The following is a 27,978-nucleotide window of genomic DNA, read 5'->3' on the forward strand; positions in this document are numbered from 1 at the left end:
TGATTCTCTTATTTGTTTAATGTTGTTTTTTTATGCTAAAATTGTCATGAAATGATGTGTATGAGCTTATTTTCCCGTACAAATCCTTCTTTTTTAAATACAAATTTGTTAAGACGACTTTATTAGCAGATAACCTATAATTAAAAATATGTAGAGGAGGGGATGAAGACACTTTTTGGACATTAGGGGGCAGCAGAATGAGCTGTAAACCTGGATAGGACATATTATTAACATAAAATGGAGAATAAATGGTGAGTATGCCAGCAAACGTTGCTTATTTACACATTTAGCAGACCTTGATAACATCAGCATTAATTATGAGACGTGTTTATGTCAACCTCATATGAACAACCCTGTTGACATATACATATTGATCCATTATTACCTCATAAATTATAAAAGTAATGGTTAGTGCAGCTTTAATTGAGTCAGCCACCATGAGCTAGGCTACTCGTCATACCACAGCATTTGATGTTAGCAGCTAGCACGTTTTACTACTTAACTTTTCTTTTGTTAAAGAATTAATGTTATTTCTTCTTACTAAAGGTACTTAAAGTCCCTTTAAAGGATAATTCTGCATTTTCACCTTACAGTCAACGCCATTTTCCCTGTTTTTGCAATCACAACACAGCATAATGTCGTAATAATTAATCTTCAGAACGCCTTTGACTTGGTATTTTTGTTAGGCTATAGGCTACAGGACAGTGCTTTGAGCTTGCTAACATGCTCACCATGGCAAGTGCTAACATACTGATGTTTCGTAGATTTAAAGGTCATAGCTGCTAACTGCAGCTACCGTTAGCTAGTTAGCTCCGTAAGCTGAGCCATTTTTTTTTTCACAATCATAATTTCACCCATTCTGTCTAAAATTGAGAAACGGCTGCACGATTGATTACCTCTATTCAAGTTAGCCAGGCGCTAAACCAGAAGTTAGCTGGCTCGGTTAGCTTTCATAGGAGTGAATGGGACACCGTCTAAACACTGTATCCAGGGTTTAATGTAACATCCTTGGGCTTTACTTGAGCATAGCGGTGCTTTAACGTCACCACAACAACATAGCCTACTGAAGTTTTGTCAGTTAATTGTTCGTCGTTTTAATTTAGTGTGTTTTCATGCTAACATTTGCTAAGTAGCTAACCAAGCCCCTAGGGGGAGCACCAGGCTTTGAAGCCAGTTTTCATAGTGGCCAAACTGGGTGCACTGGGTTGCAAAAACACTTTTTTACCTATAAGCTTACATTGTGAATGAAGCGGCTGTAAAACACTCTTTCACAGTCAATATTTGACTTGTTTAGTCTAATAAAATTGTGAAGAGCCGCAAGACTGAATAATTTTATCTCTATTTGAGTTGGCTGGGCGCTAAACCAGAACATCCTTGGGCTTTCATGTTAACATAGCGGTTCTATGAACTATGCTAATGCCAACGCGCTCACCATGACAATGCTAACATACCAGTTGATGTTTTGTAAGTTCATCATATTATCTTAGTTAGCATGCTAACAGTTGCTACGTAGCTAGCACCTACAGAGGCTGATGACGTCATAGTTATCGAAGTTGTCAAAAAATGTATGAGGTCATGAATGTCTGTCGAGATGTCGTCACAGTCCATCAGAGCTGACGTGGATGACAACGGCTAAAAAATTCTATCTTAACGTCTCAAAATTTGCCGCCATTTTGGTTAAAGTGAGGTTCCAGGGGTGGCCCGAGCCACGGGGCTCATTGAGGCGGGTCCTGCTGTGTTCTGTCCCCGCCTGCTGTTGAGGATATCTCCATGAACGGTGGGGGGCTGGACGACCCCGACAGCCAGCGGTGGAGACGTAAAACACGAAGAAGTGTTTGTTGTTCGTGTCTTCGCGTGTTTTTCTCGGCGTAACGCGGGTGAATAGTGTCAGTTTTGTCGGCAGGACGAGCAGCTTGTTCGTCGGCGTGACAGCCTGCTTGAGCTCCGAGCAGAGGCGGGAATGGAGCGGAGCGAAGGGGGCGACCATGAGAGCTCCTCGTCCCAACAAAACACTATGTGGAAACAGTTTCAAGCCAAAGCCAAACCGCTGCTCAGCCCCAAGCTGGGCTCCAGAGACCCCGAGGAGAAGAAGGAGCGAGGCGGCTGGATGTTCAAGAAGATGAAACGGAAGGAAAACGTCGCTCTGGACCGGGTGATCTCCTCCTCTCAGCCCGACCTGCTCTTCTCCTCTCAGGTGGATCCAGAGGCGAAGGAGGCTCAGCTCTGCGGCAAAGCGGCCGGGAGCGGCTCCGGTCTCGGCCGCGAGAAGCTGTCGTCGTCCTCCAAGCACCAGTCCGCCAGCCCGAACAAGCCCACGTTGGCTCACCTGGTGCAGTCCCACCACAAGAGCTCCTCTCTCGGGTCTGCGTGCTTGGAGAGGCTGGCCGAGGCACCGGGCGGCAGCAGCGGCAGCAGCGGTGGAGGCGAAGCGGCAACAGCTGCAGCCGCGGCGGGAGCACAGCTGGAGGGCAAAGATGAGCAGCCGGTGAGTCCCACCTGTCAAATAATGTGGTTTGACCATTTATTAAAGTAGTTATAATTAATATTATAGTGGTTATCTGCAACTAAATGTCTTTATTCACAAGTGGATCACATGTTAATGGATGTTTGGACACTTTTCAGGTAAGTTTTCAGGTAATGTTTGCAGCAAATAGACAAAAACAACCCATATAAAGAGATTTATTACAGGGAAACTAGATTTATATGTCATTAAAAGTGAAAATCATTAAAATTGAAATTCTAATACAATGGCATAACTAATTACTTACATACATTAGTTGATTTTTTTCTCTATCAATCATAGTAAAACAGTGAAAACGTCCATCACAGATTAAGGAAGCTTAAAGTGATGCATTTAAATGAACAAAAACCCAAAATATTCACATTACAATGATATAAAAGAAAGAAAACAGCTAAATTAATCTCAAGCGAGAAGCTGGAAACAGAAAACTTTTGGCATTCGGGCTCAATAAATAACTGAAATGATGTCAGGAAATGATTCATCACTTCAGCCCTAATTAGGACACATGTTGATCCTGTACTGAGCATTAAAGGCTCAATCATTCAGTCATTATCTGTGTAAGTGTGCATGTAATCGAATACTTTGAGTAACAGAAGAAAAGTAAGAATTTTATGTGTTTCTCAGAAATAACAATATTAGTTTTCTCTCGAAATATCTTCCATTAAGTCACGTCCATTAGTCCAGCCCAAAGTGATGCAATGCAGTGATGGAATGTAACTAATTACATCTACTCAAGTACTCTACTTAAGTACAGTTTTGAGGTATTTGTACTTTACTTGAATATCTAATCCTCTGCTACTTTATACTTCAGATAAAACACTGACACCGATAATCAGATCTGATAAACAGTCAACCCATATACAGTAAATACATGTAAATATATGTTTAATTTACTTTTACTTGTACTTTTAATACCAGAAAATTACTTCTGATACCAAAATACATCTAATATGAGATACTTTTACTCAAGTACTATTTGTATGGGCGACCGAAGTAATATTTCAACAGGATATATTTACTTTTACTCAAGTATGACTTCTGGGTACTTTAACAACACTGATATAATGTCTCACTTTTAACATTTCTGACCCAGTTCAAGTTGTAGGTAGGCAAAGAAGAGAATACATGAAGGAGAGAATACATTTTTTTTTTATCACTTTTATTTTCCACAAGAGTCCAACAAATAAATCATCCTTTTATGAAGCCATGAGGGGCTGAGTAGGTGGTGGAGGGAGGTTTTTTGGAAAAGTAACTAGAAGCTCAGAGGTGGAGGAGGTCAGCAGGGACAGCTTGTTAGGGAAGATTTAGAGGATTATTCTGAAGTGGAGGAGGAAGTGCAGCGTTTAAAAAGGCTATGAAATACAATATTAGGATCATCTAAGCACTAAATCGGCCTTGAGATGAGCCAAAGTGTCTGATTCAGCTCAGCCGGCGATTGATTGCTCACATTGTTCGTTGACTTTGTGGTAATTAATCAGAGCAAAATGTCAGGAGAGATTAATAACAACAAGCTCTGACTCATCCTGAAGCCCACAGTATACATAATGGATGGTTAGTCATCCTCTGCTAACCAGCGTCCCTGGGGGAAACCCTGCGAGAGCTGTCACTCACATGTGACAGGGGAGGCGGGGTCCTGCACATCTCAGCAGGAAATAAAATGGGTTTGCAGGATACGTGCAGAGAATGGGTGGAGAGAGGACCATGTAATGCTGAGAGGATGAGCCTACAATACTAAACTAACAACGCCTAAATAAATATAGTTAATGCTGAGCTAAGCCTGAGCTACGCTAACCCAACCCTGCACGACAAACTGTGTTTAATCCCATGGTAGATGGTAGTTACGCACACTTAGTCGAGAGGATGGTAGGAATAAATAAAGGCGCAGTAGTAAACGTGTAAATGTGTGTACAGTTAAAAGGATATACTTTTCCAGTAAAGTCTTTTATATAATTAGTATCATCAGAGTGGTGTTTGAAGGTCCACAACAGGCGTTTTTTTCACAGCAGACACTTTAACTTGTTATAGTTGGGAAAAGGACAGTGATATTATTAATAGTTCGAACAAAATGTCCAACTAAGACACGGTGATGAGTCAGCATGCACAATACCAGTGTCCTCTTTGAGCAGAAAGGACCCAAATGTCAGACACAATGCAGGCTGGAGGACTGGAAGGCGATTAAAACAGAAAGAACAAAAAACTAAAGCGAAAGTACAAAAGCTTGACTGACAACAAACCGGAATGACACAGGGAACAAAAGCAGGAACACCGATGAGACACGAGGAGAAAGACCGGGGAACAGACTTTGACAACATGACAACTGAAACAAGGAAACAGACGAAGGCCGAGTCCACACACTCAGGTATTTTCGGAAACAGACGAGCCTTTCAGCACCATTTCAGAAATAATCTCCGTCCACACAACACACCTGAAAATGCATATCTCATGGCCATTCACACACACTGGGCATGTGCCTGCCGTCGTAAACAGGAAGCAGTCTGTTTACTCTGGACGGTTCGTTAGCTACGGAAAATATTATGAGCGCGGCAGAGAAACATGACTTCGCTTCACAGAATCTTCTTTGATAACTTGTCAGCAAAAACGTCGTCAGCAGCTGTTTTTGTCTCTTTTCCATCATTGTATTTCAATGTTTTTTGTTCTTGAAAAAATTCCGTCAAATACTCTAATATGAAATTAGCAAGTGAAACAAGAGAGACACCGAAAACAGGCAGGAAAAAGACAAAGACAGGAAGTGTAAAGCAAAATGTGACATATGAGGAGAGTCTCTTTCAACATGAGACAGGACATAACTAAACTAAAACTAAGGGCCGTGACATCTGAAGCAGTTAAATGGAAAGCAGCCATTATTTATTTTATCATTTACACCTGTGAAAAACTACTGTAGTGACCGTTCACAGCTGAGACTGAGTATAGTTTGCTCGAAGAGTCTGTAGCCTGCACCACCAGTGGAGCGAAGATGAAAAGTCTCTGAAAAGGATTTTACGAGTGTTTAAAAAGCTTCAAAATTGCACCCACATGGCACCACTTCTTTTTTTTTATGAGTGCAGCTAGCAGATATCCAAGCATGTGCCAGGGGGGAGGTGGTACAGTCGTGTCTACAAGCAGTGTTTTGGAGAGGCCCAGCCAGCTGCTGTAAATGATTAGATCCTTCATCAGAAGTGATTTATGGAGGGAGATGCACCCTCCAGGAAACAGCTGAGTTAGAGGAACTGACCTGGACAAACGCATGATCGGGAAATAGATAGGCTGGAGCTTTTGTCTTTAAACAAATTATTCTGTGGAGGCTAATGTTGTGTGTTGGTGTGTATTCACCCGGTTTAGGAAAGACGAGAGATAAGATTTTCTCCCTGGAGCCATCTTTGTTTCCCTTCTGGGACATCAGAGGCTGTGTGTGTCTACCTGTACTGACCTGCACTGGTCACATTTCAGGCTTTATGGAGACGGAGGCTGCAGGATTTTGCAGCGGAGCGTGGAGTCTTCTCTGTGACTCGTGCACTCGGCTCCCTCTGCATACCAGCGTCCCTGTGAATGATGTGAAAACATTAAAGAGCTACCGGTCATTATTTCACGGATTGGACAGAGGTTATTGAACAGTGTGATTGGTTGTAAGGCCCGTATTGATGGCCGTGCTGTGTAATAGCTATTGAAGATGTGTCACACATTGAGTTTTCCACCGTGAAGAGCAGCTGACTCAGGGGAAACACACCATGTGCTTTAAGGCTAATAGTAAATGTGTTTTTTACACAAGACAAATACCTGCGAGACTTGATGGTAACTGTTTGTCTTTCTGTGTGTGTGTGTGGTCCCTGTCAGACATGTTAGCAGTATTAGTGTTCGGGTGTTTGTTCAGTCGCTGCACGTGAGTTTTGCATGTTAGAGTTTTTGTGATACTGAACAGAAAAGAAGAAGAATGTTTTTGTAATTTCTCATCATCTCACAGACTTGAGAATTCAACAGGGCTGCAGATAACAGTTATTTTCATTGTTTATTATTCACTTTTTCAGTTAATCAATTAGTTTCTGTTCTATAAAATATAAAATGGTGAAAACTGTTTCCCAAAGCGGAAGATGATGTCCTGAAATGTCTTGTTTTGTCCCCAACTCAAAGATATTCAGTTTACTGTCATTCTTTCGATTGACTCATTGATTAATTGTTTGACAATGATCCTCTGTGTCTGTTTCACTGTTGGTGCAGGAGAGAAAAACAGGACTTTCAGTTATTTCTATAAATTAGTCTTTGAAGCTGACTGATGAGAATGACTGATGTAGCATGAAGCTGCTGCTGGTGTCTGCACTCTGTTGTAGTCTGTTCTGGTGATTCTCAGTTCCCTTCAGATCAGGTCTTTCTGTTTGAAAATTAATTCATGCGTGTCGGGTTTGGACTATATCCACTGCAAAAGGCACAATATCTGCAGTGTCATTATATTGTCTGACGCAGAGAGAATCCAAGTTTACGGTCTGTATTTTGTGACTCCTGACTGGCCTTAAATCTTAAGTCTGTGACCTTATGAGACGTCTTCTCTCCCGTCCTTACGTCTTACGCTTCAGTCCAACCTGTCAGTCAGGCTTACTCCACTGGAGAAGGATTACAGTCGAGCCAACCAGCACGGTTCCTCCTCTTCCTCCCTCCTCCTCACCTGTAGCTCCTTCTCTCTTTCAGCAGCAACACCACTCGCTCCTTCTTGGCTGCAGCTGTTTTCTTGGGAGATACTTTTTTTGTTTTTCTGCCAATCTGGAATCCCCTCTGAGGTATTCTCGGTTTTCTCTGCCTTCGCTCAAACATAGATGTTCTACTTTAACAAATCCTCACTCCTCTCTGATCGCCTTCTACCTCCACCTCAACTCGGCTGTATCGTCTCCCCGCGACCTGCTCGAATCCTGGATCTCTTCATAAGAGAGGCCTCGGTGGCAGAGTCCCGTCTAGTGATTCGAGAGTTGCTTCGCTGTGCCTCTTGTGATGACTCTGTCTCCTTCGCCTCCACGTGTGGACGGCTGCTGTCGGTGAGCATCACCACCCTGTGTTTGATCCCTGTCTAGATAATGTGCACGGTGCTCTGAAGACGGACACGAGCGGGGACTATTTCAGCTCCGTGTTTGTGTCTCGTCCTTTGCACTTCATGGAAAATGTATTAGATGACACGTGACTGCGTCCAAACACAGAATAACTTATGACTCTTAAGAGTTTTGCTTTTAGTTGTTATTTTCGTTGAGAGTTTTGCTGAAAAATATAAAAAGTAACAGGAGTTGTTTGCCTTTGACTATATATATATATATATATATATGTATATAAAATATATGGGCCTATGACAGATATATCTTATTTATTATTATAAATATGCTGGTATAATAACTTTGTTTTTAGAGACTCTGATGCAGAAAAAGATGATTTGGGTCATTTATAATTATCAAATTCCCAGTGAAGTTTAATTATTCAGTGCACTGATGCCATTTTTGACAATTAAGCTTATTGTTAAACAGTAAAATATCCTCCTTCCATTACATAACTCTGTCGCAAGTGTGTAATTACCACATTTGAGGGTTGTTAAAAACGTTTGTATATCAGCCGATAAATCGTTTTATATCAGCATCGGCAACTGAAATCGGATATTGGTCGATCTCTACTTTTTTGCTTCTACATATCATTATGATATTCTAAAGGTTGATTGCAGAGTGTAATGCCTATATAATAATGACACCATCTGTGTTTCGATCGGTTCCCTATAATCCTGGCTTTCACTATAGAATTTTGTTTGCCACCATTTTGTTTGCGAACAGTAATACCACTTGGAAACACTAGGGGGGAAAAGTTGTTCTGGTTTCGCTGTTAGGCAAAACTTTATCGATCACAGAGATAAATTAACAAGCTGATCAGCAGAATGTGAAGTAATTCAAAATAGATCCACTTTTACCAGCTGCAACATTAAAGTAACGAACACATGAATTCATCAATAACCAGTATAGCATCCAGGAGAGTGCTGATCCCAGAGCTGTGTGTACATTAGGGGTTGACCGATATTGCTGATTCAGGGTCGATACAGATACCGATTATTAGAAATCAAGAATATGTGGGACGGATGTTAATTTTTACCGTAAAAATGAAGCACAATTTACTCATATACTGTTCTTAAGTACAATTTCCAGGTACTTTACTTGAGTATTTCAATTTTTTGCCACTTTATACTTCCTCTCCACTAACTTTAGTTACTCGTTTCTTTGCCGATTCAGATTACTCAGTGTTTATAGGCTATTAATTGTGACGTGTTACCAATTGTGGGCAGGACATTTTGTGCAAGGATGTTGCATCAGAGCCAAATAAGCAAATTTGTTTATTATATCGAAAATCTGACATAAAAATCGGATAATTGGAAAAATGCTGAACATCAGCCCCAATAATTGACCCGGGCTGACGGGAATGAGTCCTAAAACCCAAAGAGAAGTTAGCTTTTTTGCAGTTCCTGTTCCCTCATCTTGATTTTCAGGTTTTGTCCTACGACCTAAAATACTTCTGACTGACTGGAGGAAAGAATTCAGCCTTTAACCTCTCAAAAGAGCCCAAAGCCACACCTGTACTCCACATGGTTCAACAACAGCTTTAGCTTTTACTTTGGGCTCGACTGGGAAATGTGTTTTAGGATCATTTTACATAAACTTCCAGGAGTGGTATCGTGCAACCACGATGTTGTACTGTTAATGCCTAACGTTAGCTTTTTACTTCTGGTGTTGCACTTACGCTTCAAAAATCATGAAAGTGGTGCTCGTCTGTTCAGATTATCTTACTGAAAAAAATGTGTAGGTGTCATCAACAGAGTTTATATTCTGCATTAATCCCACAGGCTTTTTGTGGAGGCCTATAAAGATACATCATCCCTGCAGCACGTTATCGTGGTCAGTGTTTGTCGCTGCCGAAGGAGATTAAATGCAGATCACAAGCAGCTGATGTCGACCTTCACATTGCATCACATTCCCACTTATAGACAGCCTGATCCTGACCAGTCTGGGTCAAACTCAGGGAAGATGAGGAATGACCCAGTCAGATTTGACCTGTTAAAGGCTCTAGAGGGAATCCTTAGGACATAAATCAGGTCAAACTGGTGCTGTATATTTAACTCATCTCATGGTTACAGTCTCTGTCTCTTTCATACAGTAGATCTGAAGTTGACTCAAGTGAAAACAGTCTTTGTATCAAGACTTCTGCCTCAAAACATGACTGTTTGTTATGGCACACTTCTTTAATCCTGTTTATTCTGAGATTGGCCTACATACATGCAGCGCTGGAAGAAGTACTCAGATCTTTTTACTGAAAAGGTACAACAAGATGCCATCAACTGGTTATGAAACAGTCTCAATTTAATACTGATGCATCTATCTGACCTACATAAGCAAACGGCAAATCTGTTTTCAGTTTTCTGTTTTTCCTTTCCTCTTTTCTTTTGAAATGTGAGGATGATTTCACCTCTTTGGGCCTCAAACTGTCATGTAATTAAACCAAACCAGAGAACTGAGGAAGAACAAATAGAAAACACACTCAAAAAAGGTTGAGAAGCACTGGTTTAATCTTTAACACTGTGTTGTATTCAATAAGATTTAATGTAAAATCTTAATCTGAGAAAGAAACTTGCAACTAAAGCTGGCAGACAAATATAGCGGAGAAGCATAAAGTAGCATAAAATAGAAATACACAAATAAAGTGAAGCGTTGTACTTCTTTTCCTCTGTTCGACTGAGCCTGTCGGGAGCTCCTGTGTTTCATTTACAGTATTGATCCCTGCGGTCTGTATTGGCGGACAGTATTGATGTTAATGGGCCCTTGAGGTTAAAGCATCAGGTTATGGAGAGCTGTGCTGTTGACACGAAGAAGATGTATGTTACTCTAATGTTTTCAGCTCTCCTTAGTGCTTTTTATTGACCGTTTTTTCGAGCCTCTCAGGCCGTGGTCTCTAATCTTCATATGTCTGTAGTTATGTGCTTCCCGACAGACAGAGTGCTACTTTGTCTTCTTTACATAATACACATAAAGATCAGGATTTATCATGGTGAATGAAATACAAAGAATAGAGCTGCAGAGATTAGTGGATTCATTAATCAGAGTGAAGATACCAAACCTTTGCTGCTTCCAGCTTCAAAAAATTGCTGCTTTTCCTTGTCATTAGATTGTATTTTTCACTTTTTTGACATTTTACAGATGAAACAAAAGGCACATTAATTAATAATTCAAAATAAAAGTGAGTTACGGCCTGAAAATAAAGTAAGCCAGTGTCAAGGCCACCGTTTTTTTAGTCAGTATAAATCGAGTATGTTAAATGACCTCAACGGATGATGATTTGCTTCGACTAGAATAAAATATCACATTATTAACATTAAGATTGGTTGTCAGCGTGATAATGGCCCCAGATTTTTAAGAGAAAGTATACATTAACAACATTTGTATGAAAGATGAGGAATGTATGCGGTAGGAAAGGTGTAATTTTCAAGAAGGCCAAAGTAATTAAGAATTTATCATAGACAGTGTTTCACAAAGTTTACAAAGTTTCCACAGCTCACAAAATTGAGCGATTTTTAAAGGGAGTCTGGGGACTTTCTCAGTCAAACAGCTGCTAAATGTCGGCAGGTAAGACGTGACAAACTGACACTTTTTATAAGGAAAGAAACAACTTAATGTGTCGTATCTGTTGCCGAGTTTACAAGAAGGCACGAATGATTCAGAATTTGCCGTCGCTGCTTCCCAAATGTTTGTCAAGTTTCCCCTCGTTCAATACATCTCAAAATTGCCATATTTTGTAAGGGAGTCTGGGGATTTTTCTGTTACTAGGTCAGTGGTTTTATTGGTGAAACAGACAGTGGGTAGAGCTCAATGATGCAATGTGCAATGACTTCAACCACTTCTGAATGTGGTCTGAGCAATCAGGAGGATTTGCCACTTAGATGCAAACAAAACAAGACAATTTAAGACTTTAAGATGAACAAATCATCGACTAAACAATAAAGCAACAAAATAATTGGCAGATGAATCGATGATGTAAATAATCCTGTACCTTGATGAGACAACAGATAAAGCCTTGGCTGCAGATGTTTGCATAAACCCTAAAATAGGAGTGCATCAGAATAGCTGATGGGATTGTGTGTGATCTGGTGCTATTCTCAGCTCAGTGCTTCCTGACTTTCCTGCAACAAGACAGTTAATCCTTTCTAAGCAGCTTGTTAATTCTGGCAGCCTGGTTACTCCCTGACTCAGCCTCAGACTGGGGTTTGTGGCAGTTTTGGCTCCTCTGTTTTCCCCATTCATACCTGCCAAGATGATAAGAGCGCGAGTTAGGACGCTTTGGTCTCTGTGCCGAGGTGAGGGAGGAAAACCTCAATCTGGCACCTGAGGAGCTGCCACACACCGGATGTTTTGATGGAAACCTCACACTGCTTCTGTCTGCTGTCTTTCTGTCTGAGGTTGTCACTGGCTTTTTGCAGAGTAGAGTGACTGTTCAAACTCCCTGTTATCATGTTACATAACAAGTGTGACTGATGCACTTTCAACAGAGCTTGCCACGCATTTCCTCTCTCTTTCTAACCCTAAACAGAAACCAATACGCACAGCGGACTGACTTCAGAGAGCGATGAGCAAAACTTAGCATTAAAAACTGGAACCACCTGGCTCCTTCTGAAGTGTAAAAACACCTGTAAACCTCCCTAAATACCATGTTTTATCTACTCTGTTTAAACTGCTACTCAAACAGAAAAGCAAAAATAACAGTTTGTGGTTTTAGTGGGAGTAATCTGTGGGCAGATTGTTGACTAATTGTTGTAGGTCAAGAAGTAGTTACACAACAAAGCCCTTCCTCAAACAACAAAATGGCATTTTTTTATAAATTGGACAGAGCCAGGCTTTCAGTTAATCGCCTCCATGCTTTAAGCGCTGAAACGGACGCTGTGTTAAAAATTATGAAAAACAAAATGCAATAACTTCCAAACAAACTGCGTTTTGGCCCTTTTTTATATGCAGTCACGATACTGTCACCTGTTACCAGTGAAGCTGTTTACCTGTGCAATGATCCAAACAGGTGTTTGCGGAGCATTTCACAACTTTGCCAGTCTGTTGGTGCTCCTGTCCCAACTTTTTAAAATCATGTTGCTGCCACCAAATTCAGAATAACCAGCTAATAAAAACACTAATACAACTTGAAGCATGATTATTTGTAATATAGCAGTGTTCAACTATATTTAAGGGTATTTATACGTGTAAATATCCTTAATAAAACATTAAAAGGCCCCCAAAACAAGATCTTTTTAATCACGGAAAATCACTGTATTTTTACAAGATTTTTTTCTGTTGTTTTACAGTATTTACAGTGTTTTTTGACGCCCCATGCTGCCGGAATATTATTTAGGTATTAATATATTTAATTTTGACTCTTAAAACCCTCCGCAGGCATCTAAATGAAAGCTAATGTTGCTCTGTGTCTGCTCGATGTGTATAAAGACCGCTGGTTGCTAACATTAGCCAAAACCGCTCTAAGAGATGATGATATGCGAGTGTTTCCAGTTATGTAAAGTCGACCTGGAACACCTCATCCTGCAGCATGTTGGTCCACTTTATCTCCTTATTCAACACCATCACGTCTAACCTGGACTTACCCCACTTGTCAGAAACTCTACATACACAACGCTTCAACCGTCCCTCCACCTACAACACAACCCTCCACACAGACTCGCTCAGCCTCCTCATGTTACACACGATGGTAACACTTATTTTATTACCCTGTTTTTCAGTCACTGCCCAGCTGGATTTCCGCAGCTTGCAAAATGCCAGAGCAGAACTTGGCATACTTGGAAAAGTTTTTACGGCCTCAGGAAACAAGTTTGTGTTTTATAATGTGTGTAGCTGAATGCTTGAGAGGCTGATAGGATGCTTTAGAAGCTGGTGATGCTGTTTGTTCTTCCACGAGAGCCCTCGACTTACATCCATGCGCTTATGTTATTCTGATTGTGGACTGGATTAAAGGGAAAGTTGAGAGAAATTTGAGTTGAGTTCATTTACTGTGACATTCAGCTTCCAGAGTCAAGTCCTCCAGTCAAAAATGTGTTTTTCTTCTTGTTCTTACAGATGAAGGTTTGAGCTTCACTGTTGAGAATGATTAATGTGCCGAGTTTGACACCAGAAGGCTGTTTTCACAATCATTGCTTAAAGTTTCCAGTTCTGTTTTTTTTGGGAAGAAAACTGATCAACATTTCTCACCACGTTCTGATATTTTATAATCAGTTGATCAAGAAAATAATCGGCAGATAAGTTGAAAACAATCGTTGGCTCCAGGGTGCTTTCTTTGTTTTTTAAAGGAACAACATTCTCCCTGGACAGAATATGTCATTAATACCGACACATATATAATATATCATAATGACCTCTGCCCCCTGTGGTGGATATCGTCTGTGTCGGGCCAGGCGCTGCTCCCTGCATTATTTAAAAGAATCAGAAGTACTCTCTGGACATCTGAACTGTAATACACACAATCATCTGAGGCCTCTTTTCATAAGAGCAGTCCTTATGTATTGCTTTATCACATTACACAATTATTGATCAGAGCTTCTCTGTAAGTGGATATGTGTGTTGACAGGATGCAGAATCCCCAGCAGAGTAGTTGCCCTGCATTAGAAATGATGTTGGATGAGATGAATGTTTGATAAACACTGTTGCTTACGTGTGAGCAGGCGTTTATTTTCATTGGAGAGGCACTGACGAATGTATTATCACATGTTCTGATCTTTATTCCAAAACCTGCAGACCTTTCTCTGTGCAGGGCGTTTGCTTGTATCTCTTTGTACAAGTCAACAGAGGGTTATTTTATTGCGCTGTTCTCTCTTGAAGACACCAAGATTCAGTTTCAACAAAATAAGGAACCCTAGGATTAAAGGAGAAAAGGTAGCAGGCAGCGAACCGACCAGAGTAAAGTAAATTAATGCCCTGAGGATGTACGTGTACCAGATTTGGTGTCACTACTGGATGCCTTGTCCTCTTTGTCCTGTGTATATTTTGATTGTTTTGGGACTATTTGAAGTGAGGAGGATAATTGCTTTGCTGTAGCTGGTTGTGTTTGCTCCTGTTTAGTAGCTCCTAGAGTCTGAGGATAACTCACGTCAGGATATTAAAGCAGATTACTGTATATGCACGTTATCAGATTGACCTTTTTTTTTGCTTGTCACATCCCTTTTTTTAGTAGTTTAAGTCTTTGTTGTTGTTTTGCAACTCCTTGTGGTTGGTTTTAGTGTCTTTGTGGTTGTTTTTTCACCTCTTTGTGATCATTTTTAATCTTTTTGTAGTTGTTTTAAATCTCTTTGTAGTTGTTTTTATCCTTTTTGTGGTTGTTTTGAGTCTCTTAGTAGTTGTTGTGATTCTCTTTGCGGTTATTTTACATTTCTTTGAAGTCGTTTTTGAGTCTCTTTGTGGTTGTTTTTAGTCTCTAAGTAGCTGTGTTGAGTCTCTTTGTGACTGTTTCGGGTGTCTTTGTAGTTGTTTTGCATCTCTTTGTAGTTGTTTCGGGTCTGTTTGTAGTTGTTTTCCATCTCTTTGTAGTTGTTTTGCATCTCTACTAGTCGTCTTACATCACTTTGAGGTTGTTTTGAGTCTCTTTGCAGCTGTTGTGCATCTCTTTGCGGTTATTTTACATTTCTTTTAAGTTGTTTTGAGTCTCTTTGTGGTTGTTTTTGTGACTTTTTGTGTTTTGCATCTCTTTGTGGTCCATTTTTATACATTTTTGGTTGTTTGGAGTCTTTCTATGGTCATTGTGTATCTCTTGGGGGTTGTTTTGATTCTTTTAATGGTTGAAGCTCATTAATTTAATAAGGAAGAAGCTACAGAATGGTCTAAATGCATTCACATGTAGTTGATGTTAGTGTTTCAGCCTTTTCACAAGATGACAAATACAGTCTGTGACTGTTTAAAAAGTGTTTTTGATCCTATCTTGCATCTATGTCTGGTATTGATGCAGTATTTGGCTGTGAAGTACTACAGTTTGTATGTTTTGTGTGTTCAGTTTCTGCAGAGGTGATGCTGCTGCAGTGGAAGTGAGAGTTATACAAAAATGGAAAAAATATTAGCTCGACAACACTCTGGTCGGATGGGAGGAAGCTACTCTCATGTAATTTCCTGTCAGTAGTCACCCCTGGGAGACGTTACTGAGCTGAATTAGACACTTCAGTCAGTGTTGGTAGCGTCGGTGCAGCTTCAGTTGAGGAAGTGAAGGCTGCGCTTCAAAGGCAGCTCGTAGCGGCTTTCATTTCTCTTAAAAATGGCGGTGAGTTTTAATTTAGGAGCGTGGCTCTTGTTGTGATGAAGGGACTGATTTCTAGTAGTGCACTTTGTAATGAATGCACCCATTTCTCCTGACAGAGTATGGGTGCTCCATGCGCCTCGGGGGTCACGCCTGAGAGATCCATCCACAGCTCGGGGATGTACAAGCTGGAGATTGAGCTGAAGAGAGGACACAACCTGGCCGTCCGAGACAGAGGAGGTAGAGTTATGTCTCATCTGTTGACTCTTTTTCTGTCTTTATTTTATAGATCTGTGACGACTTTGTTCCTTTTTTTTTTTTAGGCAGCAGTGATCCTTATGTCAAGTTCAAGCTCGCTGGTAAAGAGGTATTCAGAAGCAAAACCATCCACAAAAACCTCAACCCGGTGTGGGATGAGAAAACAACGCTGATAGTAGATTGTCTGAGTGAACCTTTGTATGTAAAGGTGAGGAGTTTGACTCACAATGCACAGAGCTTTTCCACATGAACTCTCACTGAACGTAAGAGTCAAAGGAGGTTTCTCTGTTGCTCCTCTGCAGGTGTTCGACTATGACTTTGGCCTTCAGGATGACTTCATGGGTTCTGCTTACCTCTACCTGGAGTCTCTGGAGCAGCAGAGGTACGTCAGTCCTCATATTAATGCCACTGTTTGGTATCATTTATGTGTCCCTCCTTAAAGTAGGGCTGTCACCATTCTCCAAATCCAAATACGTGACTAGACTACATGTCATCATCAACTTATTTCAGTTTAGAACAAACACAATCTGGAACAAACAAAAACAAAACAAGGATCACTAGATGGCAGACTTCCACTTCAAGACACTGTCCTGCGTCTACTATTATTTTCTTACTATGTTGTGTCATCTCTGAAGTGTTGTTTTTCTTTCATATGTGCTGCTTTTGATTGAGATTATCGAAATTCAGAGGTAATTTTGATCGATTTTCGATTTAAAAATCAGAATCGTGAACCTTTTACGAGCAGCTCCATCACCTTGCTGCGGCACTTCATGACACAGTCACATTGTTTATCCAGCAGATTTCTTTCTCATACTTGAATCAAAACAAAATAATACAACCACAAGCACAACAATTAATATTATCACACTCATATATTCTATTTTTTGCATGTCGGTTCACTCTGGAAGAAGGATTTTTTTGTTATACGAAACGATTACGCTTCTGTAATGCCTGGGAAGTCCTTGAATAGTCTTTGAATTTAATGTATTTTTTTAAGTTGGGGAACCCTGATGAAACTGTCTCAGATGGTGGTGATCAGTAACATTCTTCACTATTTTCTTTCTAATCAATAAATCAAGAAAATAACTGAAGGATTAAACAACAGTGGAAATGATTGTTCTTTCGGCCCCAGTTACAGAGAGTGAAGTGGTCAAGGGCCTTGAGCACCTCCAGCCATCTCACATTACCGCTGTAGTATGTTGAAAACATGACACAACACTCGTCCTACCTGTGTGTTACAGGACGATACCTGTAACTCTGGTGCTGAAGGACCCTCAGCTCCCTGATCAGGACCTGGGCTCCCTGGAGCTGGCTGTCACCCTGACACCTAAAGACAGTCCTCTAGAGGAACGACGGGACTCAACGGTACGAATGCTGCCGATTACATCTCTCTGTTCAGCTTCTGTTTTTGGTTTATTTAACAGGTTTGAATGTCAACTGAGGATCTTCTTTATTATGTGTTGAATATTTATTCAGGCGTTTGATTATATGATCATTTATGTGTTTATATATTTGTTTATGTATTTAATTTTGTCCCTTCAAACCCTCCACAGCGAATCACTGTACTAATCTATTAACCCACTAATCTCTGTCTTTATCACACACACACAAACATGCTGTGTACGAGGACACGCTCCTTCGTGTCACTGTGAGGATTTAGTTTTCAGTCGGTAATGACGAGTCTCTGTGCTGCGTTTGTGTTCCTGCAGCAGAGTGAGATTAAGACGTATCGGTGGAAGCCGTATGTGAATAAAGTGAGTGTAGCTTCGATTAATCTCTGAGTGACTTCCTGTTGCTTCTCCCTGAATAGATCCTATCCTACTCCACCTCCGAGTCGAGTGACAAGCTTGTGATTGTGGTTAGCTTGGGTTTTTTTAGTCGTTGCAGGTTTTCTCGTTGTACGCTTTAGCTTCATCTCCCTTCAGCAGCCCATATTGATGAAGTAAATATATACAGGAAATGTAAAAACTGTTGCTGCGATCTCACCTCACCACTGTGGCTGAAACTGAAAGAAATTCACGGGTAATATCATTTTGAATAGCTTTAGTGAATGATGTGTTAACTGACTTCAATATGGAAGCAAAGACACGATGTAAGAAAACATTTAAAGCAACTGTGAAAAGATAACTGAGACTTTTTATCACTTCTGAATGCTAAAAGAAGAACTACAGACATTCAGGGTCACACCAACATAGAGTTTGGAGACAGATTTTTTTTAAAAATCAACCGAGATATTCAGATTTTTAGTCCCTTACATGGGTGAGACAGAGGCTTTGATCGATACCTGATGGCCGAGGTGTTCAAGTTTTCAATGTGTCATCTTGAAATATTTGCGTCTGTATTTCACCAGTCTAGTTTGAATGACTTGGTTTCTTTAATTTGAATTATTTGGGTTAAGAGGCGACAGGAAATAAGCGTGCAAGAGCAGAGCACATTGGTTTGCTATCAGATTATAATGTGTGCATCTTAACCACAGTCCAACCCTCGACAAACAAGCTGATGTTGTGACTCGAATTTGTAGGTTTTGAAATTACAAATTAGATTTTCGAGCAACTTGAATACATTTTCATTCGAGCCAACAAGACAGCAGTTGCTGTCTTATCCATTCATTCTTGGGGTTTTGGTCTTGCTGCAGTAATAAAACTGTTATATACAGTTTTTTGAATGCAGGACAAGCTCCCAAAATAGATATATTTATACAAACAATGGACCAAACGACTCATAGTGTCAAACATGTCGAGCGTTATCCCCTCAGCTTTGAGGACCAAAAACAGAGCTAAACAAAACAGAGTGAAAACTGGACTTACATTTATTATGTGGACGCAAAGACGACTCCAATTTAATACTAATGTTGCTCTGTGTCTGCTAGTTGTGCTTGCCCACAGCATCAACTTATAATATGTGTGTTTACCGTCTGTTGCGCTGCCCCTAGTGGCCAAAAACGTAACTAATGCAGCTTTAAAATGGAGTAATGAAATTACCTTCTGCAAATCACAGACGAGTTAAATATGCCAGTATTAAATTCAAACCCTTTCAGCCTCTGTTTTCACTTCCACACAATCCTTGATCAATATTCAAGTATCATAAGAGAGTCTCCAAATGTGTCCTCAGCACTCGGGTATGAACCGCAGCCTGTCTCATTCATGTTTTATTCAGTATATAAATTAATCATCGACCTGAGTGTTAGTGTGCGCTGCAGCTCCAGTCAGAGAGGAACACACAGAGATAAATGACAAAGAGACACAGAGAAGAGGGATGAAGATGTGTGAAACTAAACAAACAACGAGAGGAAATCATACATGAGAATCAGGAGGAAGAGTTCTGAAGGATGAAAGCTAACGAGCTCGCCCGTGAGGCCGAAAGTAATGAATATTCAGCACAGGTTTTCACTGTCGGAGTCTATTTTCAGTTGCTTTATTCATGAAGTATAATTGAGGTTGGACTCGTGCCGCACACCTCCCCTTCAACTCTTGTTTTAGCTGCTTATAGTTAGAAATAAGCCTGTCTGATAGCTCCCCCTAGTGGCTTAAAAAGGCTGTAGAGCTCCTTCTTTTGCAGTCAAGGTTTTCTTGTAGCCGACTAGTTAAGCGGTGAGTCTTTTCCCGCCCTGCAGGAGTCAGTTGAATTAATGTATTTTAACTTATATTCAGACTATGCTGCTCAGGAGGTCCTGGAAACGATCCACGAAGGTAAATCACCATCATCATCGTCATCATCGTGTGTGTGCTGTCACAACTTTTCCATTAACTGTCCTAAATCATCTTTCTGTCCCCGTTCAACGCTGTTTTATTTGGTCATTTTAGTCTCATGTCAAAGATTTCATGGCGTGATGTTCGAATATAGACGTCAAACATGTCTTGTTATATGCTCCTTAAAGTTGCAATACGTCGGACTAGCATGCTACCATTAGCTAGTTAGCTCAGTTAGCTGTGCAGCTAGCAGTCCAGGCTGGGAGCTTGGATATCGGGGGGAGTACACAGCACCAGTCACCACTAGATGTCATGATGTCACATTCTGTTGATGTTGTACTTGAATGTTTTTAAGTAAATTATTACATATTGCACCTTTAAAGTTCCCATGAACTTAAAATTGATGTTTAAGTGTTTTTTTTTTATCACTTTACCATCATTGTCAGTTTATCTCATGAAGAGAACAAACCAAAAGTGAATGTTTGTTTCAGTTCATCTCCATTCAGTCAAGTTGTGAAGAGCACAGCCCTGCATGCTGTCCTTCTTCCTGACCTGTGACACGTAATATTGATCGTTTGTCTCTGTGTGGACCAGCAGCAGCAGTCGCTGCGTCTCTCGGAGCTGCATCGGAAATCCCAGCTGTGGAGAGGGATCGTCAGCATCGCGCTAATCGAAGGCCGGAACCTGATCCCCATGGACCCAAATGGTCTGAGCGACCCGTACGTCAAGTTCAGACTGGGACCTCAGAAGTACAGAAGCAAGGTGTGTGAACACTGAGCTGAGTTCAGCTTCTGATCGCTGGTTTACTCAGGACAGACTTTTAGTTTGGAGATGTAGCTTGTGCTCCTTCAAATTAAGAGCGTGTTACCCTAATCCATGTGTGTATGTGTGTGCAGACTGTGCCAAAGACCCTGAGTCCACAGTGGAGGGAACAGTTTGACCTTCATCTGTATGAAGAGACGGGAGGAGTGTTGGAGATCACAGTGTGGGACAGAGACACCGGGAGGAGAGACGACTTCATTGGACGGTCAGTCGGTCCTTTCTGTGTTCGTCTGTGTTGGTTACATTTGAATAAAATAATGAGAGCTCATTCATACATGAGAACATTCATACATATAAGTAAAAAACAAATGTAACGGGTTAGTAAGGTGTCCTCAATGACCACAAGAACCTTCTAATGGACATAGAACCTCCTAGGTGACCACTAGGACCTCTTGAAGAAACTCTAGAACCTCCTCAATGACCCAGAAAAATCCCCTAGACTCAGAATATCAGTACCTAGAACCTCCTCAGTGACCACTAGGACCTTTTAAAGTAACCGTCGAACCACACAGTGACCTTTTAAGAACCTTTCTATGACATTAGGAACCTCCTAAAGGATTCAAAGTCTCAAGTGCACGTACCTCAAATTTGTACTTGAGTAAATATACTTAGTTACTTTCCACCACTGCAGATATGTAGCTCATTAGCCGATTGCGTCCACTGTCTTTGTTGTCCAGCTGCCAGTTGGATCTCTCCACGCTGGCTAAGGAGCAAACTCATCATCTGGACCTGCCGCTGGAGGAGTCCCGGGGCTTCGTGGTGCTGCTGGTCACGCTGACCGCCTCGGCTCACGTCTCCATCGCCGACCTGTCTGTCACGCCGCTGGACGACCCGCAGGAGCGAGCGGAGATACTCAAACGATATGTGAGCAGCCCTCTTAATGTAACTGATGATACCTAACCAGTGGAGGAAGAAGTATTCAGGTCCTTTAGTGAAGTAAAAGTATGTATTATCAGCAAAAATGTACTTCAAGTATCAAAAGTACACATGCTGTCAGAAAAACAGCCTGTTTTCAGCTTTGTGATGAGGTTTCTCTGACAGGATATCAGGCAGGAAATGAGATGGGTGGCGTCCCACACAGCGGCCGACACACACATTACTGAACACACAATAAAATAATAGGAAGGGTTAGTCACGGGAATATCCACTAAAATCATCAACAGAGCACTGCAGCATGAATAACATGTTTCTGTTTTGTCCTCCAGCGTTTGATGAAGTCGATCTCGAACCTGAAGGATGTTGGCATCGTGCAGGTGAAGGTGATGAGAGCAGAAGGACTCATGGCTGCAGACGTGAACGGTAACCAACACATCTCTCTAATGTATCAAAGCAAAAGCAAAAAAAGTCAGCAATTATCTCGTCATGATGTTTTGTAGTCCGCAAAATATTTCTGGAGCTTCACAGCAAAGCAGCCTCACAGCTTTCTACTCCTGGAGACAGCTGAACCGGCGTAATCAAAGCCTCTGAAAACGCTGACATCCCAAATTGATTAGAGATTATTAAATTTTAAAACAAGTCTCCAGCTACTTCAGTTGTTTAGAAAAATGCTGCATCACTGTTTTGCTGTGAAGCTCCAGAAATGTTTTGAGGATGAGGGCGAGTAGATGATGACTGAATTTTTCAATTTTGGTCTCTTCTTCACTGTTTCTCAGGTAAGAGCGATCCGTTCTGCGTGTTGGAGCTGAATAACGACAGACTACAGACACACACAGTTTACAAGAACCTCAACCCAGAGTGGAACAAAGTCTTCACCTTGTGAGTGACCGTCAGTCCACATGTACCTGTTTCTTTCTCTCCATAATAGAGCCCCAGATATATTGGTGTCAGCCTATATGTTGAAAATTGAAGATACATTTTCAAAAATCTCATTTGAATTAATAAATAATAAACTTGGTGTGTAGAGAAATTATAATTCTAGTTTTTAACAGTGTAATTTAAGTAGTGATTATCTCTTGTTGGCTGTTATCAAATATTATGTGCTGTATATGCAGATTAATCTATCTCTATTAACTTTTCTTTGTCACGTTCCTGTCTTTGTCTTCTCAGTAATGTGAAAGACATCCACTCAGTGTTGGAGGTGACGGTGTTTGACGAGGACCGAGACAGGAGCGCTGACTTCCTGGGGAAAGTGGCCATCCCCTTATTACATGTAAGTGCAACAACATAAACACAAGGTGTTTAAAGATATCCTCATACTGGTTTTCAAGTTTATATAGAGAGCTGAGACAGATATAAAGAGTATAGAAGAGTATTTGCTCATTTAAATCAGCGATGTGCTGAAAATCAGACTGGTTTTGTCAACAGGGGGCGCCAGGATCAACACAAACTGAAAGTTCCTTGTAGCAGCGTTTAACTGCATCACTAAACAAAGTTGGACTTTTTCAGCGCATGAAAAAATGCTGTGTTCACCTGTAAGTGAGTCTGTTTCCAAACACTGTGTGTTCTCGATCTGTCAGATCCGTAACGGTGAGCAGAAGAGCTACATGTTGAAAAATAAGGAGCTGACCGGTCCGACCAAAGGAGTCATCTACCTGGAGATCGACGTCATCTACAACACCGTGAGTGTCTCTGTGCTGTGTGAGAGATCGTTTATCCACAGGTGGAGCGTAAACAAGTACATTTACACAAGTGCTTCAGTTTAGTGGTAATTGTGCGTTCTCAACCACATAGAAAATCAAATAAATCAAAAAACATAGAAAGCAAATATTGTCTTTATGCATGTGTTCATTTCACACGACCGACTTTAAATGTGTGTTTTTGTCTTCAGGTCAAAGCTGCTCTGAGGACGGTCGTCCCCGCAGAGCAGAAATACATCGAGGAAGAACCAAAAGTCTCCAAGCAGGTGTGTGTTTGTGTGTATTAATATCTACTTCAGTGATAATCGCGATAAGATGAATGAAGAAGTGTAACTGGTCAGTGATGTAATGTGTACTTTGTGTCTTTCAGTTGCTGCAGCAGAACTTTAACCGTGTGAAGAGGTGCATCATGGTCCTGTTCAGCTATGGGACGTATATCAACAGCTGCTTCGAATGGGAGTCTGCACAGAGGAGCATCATCTCCTTTGTGGTATGAAACACACACACACACACACACACACACATCGGGTGCTTGCTCGGCTGACCTGGATATCGATCTGATCCGCCTTCATGAAGGACAAATCACTTCCCTTATTGCTTCTCTGAGGAGCGAGTCCTTCATCAAACCAACGCCTCCCTTTATTGACAGTCTGATTGGACGACACAGCTGATCAGACTGCTACGATACTTTATCACCACTAGAAATGAGACATGTAAGACGAACGAGAAGCAGTTGGTGACATTACTCTTGACTCTTCGTCCCAGCTGTTCGTGGTGGTCGTGTGGAACTTCGAGCTCTACATGTTGCCGCTGGGTCTGCTGCTGCTGCTGGCGTGGAACTACTTCTTCTCCTCCAGCAGGGACACATCGGACACGGTGAGGACACAAGTGAAAAGCTGATCATTTTTAATGAACTTTTTCTTTCAACCTGTCAAACGTTTATTGCTTCCTTTTTCTGCTGCAGTCCATGGAGGCCATGTTTGAATGGGAAGACGAAGAGGAGGATAAAGAGGACAAGGTAGAGTCGTCTCGTTACTCTTACTCATCATATTGTCGTAAATATACTGAAACACTGATTTTTCTCTCCCTCCTGTCAGGAATCGGAGCACAAGGGCTTCATGGACAAACTGTACGCCATCCAGGACGTGTTCATCAGTGTGCAGAGCGCTCTGGACGAGGTGGCGTCACACGGAGAGAGGATAAAGAAGTGTGTATCACCAAGAACGTGTTTACTGAAATCTCCCATGTACAGTTTCAGTAATATGAAACATACGAGGACCTCCCAACAGTTTATACGAGTTGTACTCTTGTTCCTCTGCAGCACCTTTAACTGGACAGTGCCTTTTCTCAGCTGGTTGGCGATCACTGCCTTATGTTCGGCCACATTTCTGCTCTACCTCATACCTCTTCGGTACCTTGTGCTGGCGTGGGGTGAGTCCTGCTTTTTATTTAACTTGTGCAGTTGAAGACTGTGGACACTGAATCTAAACTGATTGCTTTTTTTCTCCGCAGGTGTGAATAAGTTCACCAAGAAGCTTCGTGATCCGTACATGATTGACAACAACGAGCTTCTCGACTTTCTCTCCAGAGTGCCGTCTGATGTTCAAGTGGTGAGTAACTCATGTAGAGTTTGTGATGAAGGAAGGAAAACATGATCAGGAGAAATACTCTGTGTTTCACTCAGGTTTTCATGAGTGGTGGAGAGGAACTTTCAGACTATTCGACTTTGGTTCATTAAATATAAATGTTGCTGCTTAAAGCTAATCTCAGTGTATTAAAACACTAGAGCACAGCCTGTTAATCTGGTGATGTGAGGGGTTTACAGATCCGGTCTGAAGCCTCCTGAACATGTTCGATATTTAAGATTTAAGTTCTGGATGATTACATCGGTACTTTCCAAACTCGACCACAACAACTAATGAGAGAGGCTCCCCGGAGCAGTTAGCGGTGCTACGTCTGCTTCCCCATCAGATCATGTCAGCAGGATCACTTGTGAGCCCAGCTTCAGTCAGTGAAGTCGCTGTTTATTCTAATTTTCTTTAATATTGACTGTGTCGCGTATCCAAATCGCACCATATTCAACACTGCACTCCCTTGGGTTCTCAACGACAAACCTGCCAAGTGCGCCCACATTACCCAGAATGCAACTCAGCCACTGTGACATCACTGGAAGCAGTTAATCAGATTACATGCAGCTTCCTTCTGGAGCAACAAAAGGCTTTAAACAGCTTTTTTTTTTCACTTCCCCACCTTTAAACACACTTGAATATGGAGAATTGGTGGAGTTTAAGCAAACAATATGGCTGCCGCGAGCAAATGCACTCTGCAAATATGCATGTTAGCACCAGGTGCTCGTAGAGACTTTAAATCTGTCACCATGTTTTCATTTGTGTGTCTGTTTCAACCTGACTGTGTGTGTCTTTTATGTGTGTGTGTGTTGATGTACAGATGCAGTATCGCGAGCTGAAGGTCGACCCCGGACAAAGTCCCAACAAACGCAAGAGGACCAACCCGAGCTAGCTGCTCCTCCCTCCTGTAAACACTCCCCCTGTAAACACTGTAAACTATGTTATTTATATATTTCTTGTATATTTTGAGAAGTTGTAACCGTTGAGTTGTTTTCCGTTTTGTTACCGTGGAAAGATTTATTTTCTAAATCTTGTAAAAAAAAATCTTCAGCTCATTTTTTTTTTCTTTTGTTTTTTTTATTTCCTGTAACAGCACTCCTCACACAGGATGAACCCAAACATATATATATATAATGAATGTACATGTGTGTAACAGAGTGTGCATGTATGAAGCGTGTTACTGTTGCATGGAGTCGTTGCATCTCTAACACTAAACATTTTTGCGCTGTTTTTGTACTCAGTGTGTCATCAGTGTCCGATGTTGCGTTGGCGATAGAGCTGCATGTTGTTTCTGCCACTGTTACACACTGACCCGGTCAAAGCCGCTCGACTCGTAGCATGTTAAAATCATGGACTGCTCCTTTATCGGTGAAAATATCAACCGGATTTTCTGCGACAAGTCATCAGTTTTTAACTCTGCGATTAGTTTCTTTGATATTATTTTGAGGTTAAAGGGACATTCCACACTTTTTACACATTTTTTCAGTCATTTTAGTGCGACTCAGCCTGGGAAAAAACTTAAAAAGTCTGGACGGAGATTTCCAGGTGATGATGTCATAGTGATGTCATCATATTTCAGCTGAGGCTCAGATACCTCTGGTTCTGGGCTGGGGCTAGTGCTGGTTCGAAGTCGGTTCAATCTGCAAATCTTTTAAGAACCGATTAGCTTTTCCACGGCCATGAGAGCCACCGTCACATCGTTCAGTCGCTGTAAACTGGCCTGAGTCCACATAGGAGCGAGCATCTATGGCGGCAGGCGGCCATCCAGAAGGCTCAGCGTCTTTTCCCAACCGCTCCGCCTTTTTTGTCCAGCCGCTCCGAGTGCTTCCAGTTGAATATCTCTCAACTTCTTCAGAAAGTTTGTTTGTAGTCAGCACCTGACAAACTTTTACAGACCTGGATTTGTTATTTACCACAGTAGTGTTCCACTCAGAAGCTGTGGGGAGCGCCAAGATCGCACAAAAAGCCAATTTCTACATAATGTTGCTTTAAGTAAAACATCTGAGTACTTTAGTAGGTCTGTGCTGCAATTACAATAATTCAGTTATTAAAAACAAAATACCAAATTATTGTCCTTTTAACATATCATTTTATTATGAGTGACAATAAATATAAACAGAAAAAGGAAAAACATTAAATCAATGTTTATTTTATTTTTTAATGTGGGCATTTTAAATCCTCCACTAATTTTTAGCGTTTATGTGGAAGATCTTAATATTTCATCTCGACTGTTCGTCCAGCAGCAGTTTATTTTTTTATACCTTGAATCTTTACTTTTTGCCTCATTCTCACTTCATCCAGTTTATTTTCATTTCCTTTGACTTCCTGCGGTTTCTCTCCTCTGAACGTGAGTGTGACGTGTACAGTCAGACGGTCGGCGTGTGTTTATTTCACTCTTCCGTGCTTTATAATCTCTGAAATATTTCACACGTGGACGGTTTTTTCGGGGATTGCGATTTCCTGCATGTCTGCGTCTGTGTGTGTCAAAGTGTTTTTTGCATGACTGAACATAAATTATATGCAAAGTGCATTTATGGATACTGAATGTGAAAGTTCATCTAATGCGTCTGTGGCTTGTGTGTGATGTCCAGATCCACCTGAGCTCCAGGTAAAGAGAGACAAACCTGTGTTATAGCTATAATATGCTGTTTACTCTCTTCACCGTTCATTTTGCACATTATCTGTTTGTTTTTTTTCCTGTTGCATCATGGGTATTTTCTGCTGGTGAGTAATACTGCCATTGTACCGAAGTCAAATGCAGGACCGACTGTAACGACTGTGTAGCATTTGTCTGAGAAAATATATTTCTACACAGATCCACGTGCCTCCCGTGTTTTATATTATTACAGTTATGCATATATGAGCAGATATCAACATGAAATGTATGGAGGCTTTTCAGGGCCAAAATTAAATATATGAATATATATATATATATATATATAGTGTGTGTATACGGCCCTGTACACAGGTACATGAGTTTCTTAAAACAAAGGTTTTTCTATGTGTTTTGGCCTTCTGTACACGGAAGATGGAGCTTTTGGAAACCGTGGCTTGTCTGCTTTGTTTGACGCCTTGTGATTGGCCAACATGGCCATACGGTAGAGGTTATATCGCCAGCTGTTGCTTTGGCGTGCGCTTGACATCACTCGACAACTTGCGGGAAGTTTTACAAATAAAAAAAAAACTCCATGGTTCAAAAATTCATGACAAAAAGA

General features: G+C 41.1%; 1 protein-coding gene across 4 annotated transcripts; it reads left to right on the forward strand.

Moving 5' to 3' along the window:
* The first annotated feature begins 1,725 nt into the window (after positions 1-1,725).
* On the forward strand, positions 1,726-27,579 carry mctp1b (multiple C2 domains, transmembrane 1b). Of its 4 annotated transcripts, none has more exons than XM_084382962.1 (21): positions 1,726-2,485; positions 15,910-16,030; positions 16,114-16,256; positions 16,351-16,430; positions 17,290-17,413; positions 19,699-19,737; positions 20,332-20,499; positions 20,634-20,764; positions 21,237-21,423; positions 21,765-21,858; positions 22,212-22,314; positions 22,606-22,708; positions 23,016-23,117; positions 23,327-23,401; positions 23,506-23,625; positions 23,901-24,011; positions 24,100-24,153; positions 24,233-24,342; positions 24,457-24,566; positions 24,648-24,745; positions 25,584-27,579. In XM_084382962.1, exons 1-21 carry the CDS (start codon positions 1,961-1,963, stop codon positions 25,653-25,655), a joined length of 2,670 nt encoding a protein of 889 aa, XP_084239088.1. In that variant the 5' UTR covers positions 1,726-1,960; the 3' UTR covers positions 25,656-27,579. The 4 variants fall into 4 exon arrangements, with proteins under 4 accessions (XP_084239088.1, XP_084239089.1, XP_084239090.1 ...); XM_084382963.1 differs by having other exon boundaries at positions 20,335-20,499; XM_084382964.1 differs by lacking the exon at positions 19,699-19,737.
* The last annotated feature ends 399 nt before the right edge of the window (positions 27,580-27,978 follow it).

Source organism: Pagrus pagrus, assembly GCF_965226575.1.
Source record: "Pagrus pagrus genome assembly, chromosome: 19".
NCBI classification, from domain to species: Eukaryota; Metazoa; Chordata; class Actinopteri; order Spariformes; family Sparidae; genus Pagrus; species Pagrus pagrus.